Raw genomic sequence first — 6952 nt, 5'->3', positions numbered from 1 at the left:
CCATCCCATCCCATCCCATCCCATCCCATGCCATCCCGAGCTACCCCCAACAGGTCACTCACCAGGACACTGATGAATCCAGGGTGGGACAGAAGGACATCTCCACAGGATGAGCACCTGAACTTCTGCTCCTGTCCTGGCCCTGGGGCCCTGTTGGCTCTCTGGGCTGTCCATGCCTCTTCCAAAAGACGCAGGAACGAAGTAAGGAAGGACACTGATGCCACCCACACCCCTGAGCTCCTGGGGCCACAGAGAACCTGGAATTACCAAACTCAGTGGCCACCACCCTTGTCCCCACAGAACTGCTCCCATTTTTACCTTCACCAGCCACAATTCTCGGATCCTGCTGGGAGCAGCTCTGTCTCTCTTTTCAGACCAGCCTGAGCCCACCCTGCCCTCCAGGACAGCCCTGGGCACACAGAGCTGAGCCCCAGGGACACCCTGCCAGGGCTGCACCCACACACCCAGAGCCCTTCCCAAGGGCAGGGCTTGCTTTTGATTTGCATGATCCCCATTTTTATTATTTATCAGTAAAGTGTAATTACTGCTTCCTTCACGAGCCTTAATTAAAGATGCAAAACAATCCTGACAAGTCAATTAGGTTTTTTTCCTTGGTCTCCATTAAATTAAGACTCAAGTGTTACTGGAAGTGTTTCATATCACAACACATTTAACTGAAGGCTGCTTCGTAATAAATAAATCACTGAAGACAATGCAGGAACTTTTCCTGAAGGCTCTTCTTATAACAAGATTTCATTTTCCAGCTGGGAAATGCTCTGGTGCTCTTTTTGCTCCACAGCACCTCTTCCAGCAGGAGCTGTGGGCAGCCAGGGTGGCTGTGACCTCCAGGAGGGCACCAAGCACAGCTCTGGAAGCACAAGGCAACCCCATCTCCTCTGATCCATGGGGGCTTTGCAGGAACCTGGCCCTGCAAATCTATTCCCAAAAATGCCCTTTAAAAGATAGAGCTGAGGCAGAGGCTTTTTCTGCACCTCAGGGCTCCCCACATCACAGCTCCCAGCTCAGAGCCAGGAAAGAACTCCAGAGGCCATCACAAATTTGGAACATTTATTTATGCAATTAATTTTCTTAAAAGGAAAGAAAGCCAAAAAATAATATAATAACAAAATAATAAAAAAACCATTAACAACAGCTGGATGTGTGTCGTACAATCCACATCAGACACGTCCCTCCCTCGGTCCCAATGCTCCATCCTCGTCCATGGTGGAGCTGCCTCATGGTCCCAAGTCCCTTTGGCACCAGGTCTGGGATGCTGCCAGCTTTTAGGATCACTTTGACTGCATATAGACAAAATTGTTCCAATTTGGTGTTTTTCTTGGGTTTTAATTTTTTCCTTTTTTTTTTTGTTTTGTTTTTATTTAAAAAAAAAGCACCACTCCAATCTGTAATACCAATAAACATTATCCATCTTAAGAACAGTATTTATATTTTTATATATAGATTTCTATATATAGATTTCTATGTACAAGATGTCCTTGCCTCATGTCAGAGGAGCATGTCAGTAGGAGTTGGAGATGGGCTGGGTTTTATAGCACTTGGATTTCAAAATCTGCCCTTCACCAGAGATGCCCTAAAAACCCAGAGACACCAAGCAAGGAGGTATCAAAATAAAATAAAAAGGGAAAACTCTTGATTTTAAAATATATATACAACTCCTCCAGTCTCTGTAGGACTAAGTGGGGTTTCACCCCTCCTCCTTTTCCTCTTTCTGGCAATATTTTACCTGCAGAGCCCTGTGGGATGCTCCCTGCCTCTGGACCACAGGCAGGATGTAGCCTAGGCAGCAGCATTTCTGGACAGCCCCCAGAGCATCCCATCCCGTTCCCAGGGATTTTGGAGGCTCAGCTCAGCCATTTTCATACAAAACCAATCAATTTCTGCACCCAGCATGCAGCACCTTCCCTAGGACAGCACAGGCAGGTCTATGGAGAGATGGGGACTGGGAAAAGGACACAGATTTATCCCAGTGTGAGTATTGGTGTAGTCAGGTACTGGTTTTACTGGACCATTTGGGGATAAAAAAGACCTTTTGGTGACAAGACAGAATGGGCACACTGCAGATGAGACAGCAGGGATAGCAAGAAGGAAGGAATGATGTCATATAGCCCTTGGCATAAGTTATTGTCAGACTGTGAATTCCTCAGGGAGGAGGTGGCAGAACCAAGGGTCTGGGGTGGTGCTGAAATCCCCATCACCACAGCAGTGGCACATTGTCCAAGGGCACAGAGGGCAGGGATGGCTCTTCCTGCTCTCTTCAACCCTTGGGGGGTGGATGGAAACATCTCCTGGGTTTGCTCCTCCAGCCATTTGAGCTGTGCAGCCTTCCTGATTCCCTGGGCAAGGCTGGGCAGCCCCAGGCAGGCAGGGCAGGGAAGCTGCCCCTGCCCTGGGCAAGCATGGCTGGAGGAGGGAACACAGATGGGGGTGAAGGGGGCAGATGGATGAAGGACAGGGCTGCCCACATGAAAACTCCAGCACCTGGAGGAGTTTCTCACCTGCTCTGCTCCACCCCCCCCAGAAGTGATGGTGAAGGGCTCAGCCTGGCCCTCAGGACAGAACCAGCCTCCCCTCAGTTCCCACACCTGGATCCCTTGGGATGCACCTTCCCAAGGCCATTTATTTTATTACAACCAGGCTGAGAGCAGAATCTCTGGAATTACCACAACATCAGATGGAAAAAGTGCCATTTCACACCCGCCTGCAGCAGGATGGAGCTAAAACACCCCAGGTACCTCCAGCCACCAGCCCCGGTGGCACAGGAGTGTGGGGACCTTCCCCTGTGCAGCCCCAACACACAGCCATGGCTTTGGCACAGCTCAGCCCAAAATCAATCCTGCTGCCCCACCAGGCCCAGCAACTGCCCAGGGGTGGCACCCAGGAAGTATTTGGGATGGACCCGAATTTTGAGGATTTTGCTTCAAATGCAGTGATGCACAAAGGCAGGGTTAAAAACAGACCCATGGGTCAGTGAGACATCACAGGAAGAATTCACTGCTACAGATGGAGAGGAAGGTGTGGAGATGCTGGGGAACCATCCCCTCCAACACTTTGCAAAAGCACCAGGAGGGTCCAGGTCAGTCCCTGCAGAGGGACATTGCATGGCCAGTGCCCCCATCCTCATCCCTGTCTGTCCAAGGCTGGATACACAAAGGGTCAGAACTCACAGAACTAACAGAGGATCAAACTCATGGTGCCGAGGGGCAGAAACTCAGAGCTCCTGGAGGGGCTTTGCTCCGGCTCAGAGTGAGCCCCACTGAGGGAAAACCCCCAGCAGCCTCCGGGCTCCTCGAGGAGCAGCTCCAGTACCACACACAAAAGAGCAACATCTCCCAGTGTCCATCCTTCTGTGATGGGAAACAGCCTCAGCTCCTCGTGGCCTCCTCTTCCTCCCCTCCCTGGCCTCCTCTCCAGCAGCTGCAGAGAGCCAGCAGCACCGAGGCCAGGCTGCGACCCCAAGGAACCGGCTGAGCTGGGGGATCCACCCAGGGCAGGGAGGGAAGATGGAGAGCGGAGGACGAAGATGGAGAGTGGCCAACACATCTCCATGTCCTTTTGTTTCCTGGAGGGTCCTTGGCTGTCTCCCTGAGCAGGGACACAGTGCCCAGCTGGGAAGCACGTCTGGCACGGCCCTGCACGAGCCCTGGTGCCCCTCTCGTGGCCAGGTGCTATCTGCTCTCCAGGGACTCCAGGTATTCCAGTGCTATGTCGTAGCAGAAGTGGTACTGCTCCTGTTCAGAGAGAGGAGAGAGGGTGTTAGGATCCGGAGGGAGCTGTTTCCCAAAGTTGTGAGGAGAAAGGAGAAACACATGTCACCAGCCCTCAGGAAACACCTGCCAGCCTCCCAGGGCCCCCTGACAGTTCTGCTGAAGCCACAGCCAGGAAAACTCCACTCCTGGCAAACAACACCCACACTGGGGCAGGGGCATGGTGCCCCAGATCCAACAGCTCCACACACACTGAAACACAGCATTTTGGGGACACACAGCACCATCACCTGCCCCAAGGGAGGAACCAGAACTGCAACATCCCCTTATTGTGAAAACACCTTTATTCACCATCCCAGGTACAACCAGCACTGGGGGCTCAGCAAATTAATCACCTCAGTGACTGACATGTGTCAGTCAAATGATGGAAGAGACGTGGGAACAATGGAGTCTGGGGTCAAAGGTGTCCACAACAAAACCTTAGGTAGGAAATCAAGGAGTTTTTGTTTCTGAGTTCAGCAGAGGCCAGAAAAGGGGAGAGCACCCAGGCAAATATCCATGGTTGGAGCGGATGGAGATACCCTGTCCTGGCTGCCAGGACATTCCTTTATCATAAATTCTCTTGCCCAGCAGGACCAGGCTCCTTCTCCCATCTTTCATGAGACATCCAAAGATGGTGTCAGCATCCTCCCACCCTTCACTCCCCGTCAGCTGCACAAAGGGAAAGCCCAGAGTGGCTGACTCCTGGTTTTGAAACAAAAATCCCTGAACTGGGGCTTGTGGCTCATCCATCCCTGTGGACCTGTTCCCATGCTCTCCCACCCTCGGACAACTGACAGCACAAAATCCTCAGGAGAGCTCTGACCATGGCAGTGCCCATCCCAGGAGAGCAAATCCCAAACAAATCAGGATTTTGGTGCTGCTACAGGCACTGGGACATCAGGTGGGTGTGAGAGCAGGGAGGGAGAGGGCAGAGCTTCTCTCCCCAGATCCTGGCCGCAGGATGGGGATTGCAGCCTGAGCAGTGGCACAAAAATCCTGTTATCCCCCACGGGATCCCAGGTGGGAGCAGGCAGAGGGGGAGAGGGACTTCAAAGCAAGGAGGCTGCGGCAGCCCAGATTAAAAGCACATAATGCTTTTTGGATTAAGGAAAGGGATTGTTTCCATTTATCATCATATAAAAATAACCCCCGGGGCAAACACAGGGGGAAGGGGTGCAGGCAGCAGGAAGTGCTCTCTGCTGGGCTCAGCTCCTTACACCAGGCATGGATCCAGCCTCCCAGTGACTCTGGGAGATTGAGATTCCCAGAATAGCCAGTTCAGGTTCATTTGAGGCGGGAGGAGCTTGTGTCCTGATGGGAAATGTTACCTTTTCTTAATACCCTTGCAATTTAGCCCAATGGGTCTGGTGGCTTCATGCTTGTCACATCATCTTTCCATTATCTGCATCCGTCCCCCTGCTCCCCTCTCCCCTCCCTCTCCTTCTCCTCTGCTTTTAATTCCTAATGCAAATCACATCCCCTCCTCAAAACCATTTCATTTTGCAACTTAGAGATTTTATAATCTAAACAGGGTAAACATTTCCAGCTGACTTGCTTTTAAAACATCATGAGGCACCTGGATCCCTCCACCACGGGGACAGAAAAGTGCCGCTCCCTCCCCTGTTCCATCATCAGGGCCTGAATTAGGGCAGGGGCTTTTTGCCCTGACCTGCTGCCAGCTCCAGCCTCCTCCCAGGACACATCACTCCATTCCTGCTCCCAGCAGCTTGTGCACCCATTAATTTCACTCCAAGTGCTGCTCATTCCCTTTCATATTTCTGACAGGAATTTCTCTCACTCCACACCAGCGCTGCTCCCACTGCCACAAACCTTCCAAAGAACCACAGTTACATCCCGTGGGTTGATGTGACCCTGCCTTACAGCTCCTGGGGAGGATTTCCAACAATCCCAGCACTGACTCCAAGGCTGTGCTGGCACAGCAGGATGAAGACGAGCCCAAGGCTGCTTTGAGGAGCTGCCTCACTTCCCAGCCCACCCCAGCACAGTGCTGCCGTGCGGATGCCCATGATGCTGATCAGGATTTGGGGTGGAAAAGGCAGCATTTGGGGAGGTGAGCATCCCCAGCATCTCTCCTCCGTGCCAAGACCAGAAGCCAGGGTGGACAGGGAGGATGTGGTGCTTACCAAGGTCTCCACCATATTTGGTTTGTAGTTGCGGAGGGTCTTGGCAGCAAAGAAAACATCTGCCATGTTGTGACACTTGATCATCTCCAGGATCATGGTGGAGGCACAGAAGGTGCCACTCCGGCCACCTCCGTTCCTGGTGGGACAAACACACGTGTCAGGGGTGACAATCAGGTGGCATCAGAGCACCTTCCTGCTCCCTTCCAAGTCTCCCTTTCTCTATCCGACCCTGCATCCCAGGGGATGTCCCAGAGCAGGGGCTGTACCTGAACCTGCCCCATGGGGTGCCAGGACAATGATCCTGCCCTCCAACCCTCACAAGAGCATGAAAACACCCTTTTGGATTACCAAGGCTGGATCTTGGACATTTGGGCTCAGGTCCCAGCCCTGCCATGGATCAGCTCCTCGTGACCTTGGGGAAGCTGCCATGTCCCTCCTGCCCTGCGCAGGGTGACCCTGGGCTGGTGACACGGTGCTGCTGCTGCTTGGAGGAACTGACCCACCATCCACACAGGGCACTGGGAACCTCCCCAGATCCTGAGCTGAACCCCTGCTCCCACACCACCACACCTGCAGCCTGACAGCAATGGGAACATGGGAGAGGAAGAGAGAACACTATGCCAGAGCTTTATAAAGCATGTTCTCAAATTATCCTTCAGCTAACGAAGATGGACAAGGCTGTAATTAGTTTTTGATTAAAGGCTTCACTGCTGTCTTTTCCCATCTGTGAAGGTGCTGGGTCCCATCTGAGGAGAACACACATGGTGCTCATGAGCCAATCCCACTGGGAGGACAGGGGTGGACAGGGCTTGGAGCAACCTGAGGTGTCCCTCCCACTGGAACAAGATGAGCTTTATGGTCCCTTCCCAGGAAATCACTCTATGGTTCTCTGTCCCCCTCACAACGAGCAGCAAGTGGTGGGAGTGGCACAGCTCCTGCCACGTCCCTTCGGTGCTCTGTTACACACAGAGGATGTGGGGACAGGGCTGGGACCTCTGCCAAGAGTGGGGGACCAGCACAAAGGGCAGGTTGGTGTCACCC

At 52.8% G+C, this 6952-nt stretch overlaps 1 protein-coding gene across 3 annotated transcripts in view; it reads right to left on the bottom strand.

Annotated features, from left to right (window-relative positions):
• Nucleotides 1–1054: 1054 nt before the first annotated feature.
• PTPRU (protein tyrosine phosphatase receptor type U) overlaps nucleotides 1055–6952 on the bottom strand; it is a 56928-nt gene continuing 51030 nt past the window's right edge. For all 3 annotated transcript variants that reach the window (XM_058040080.1, XM_058040081.1, XM_058040082.1), the window contains 2 exons: nucleotides 5912–6047; nucleotides 1055–3749 (listed from right to left, as the gene is read on the bottom strand). In XM_058040080.1, coding sequence (XP_057896063.1) covers nucleotides 3687–3749; nucleotides 5912–6047 — 199 coding nt within the window. In that variant the 3' untranslated portion in view covers nucleotides 1055–3686. The remainder of the gene's footprint in view (nucleotides 3750–5911; nucleotides 6048–6952) is intronic.

Source organism: Melospiza georgiana, chromosome 24 (genome assembly GCF_028018845.1).
Source record: "Melospiza georgiana isolate bMelGeo1 chromosome 24, bMelGeo1.pri, whole genome shotgun sequence".
Classification (NCBI taxonomy): domain Eukaryota; kingdom Metazoa; phylum Chordata; class Aves; order Passeriformes; family Passerellidae; genus Melospiza; species Melospiza georgiana.
The sequence above is the reverse complement of the archived record's forward strand: the minus strand, read 5'-3'. Positions and strand labels throughout refer to the sequence as shown.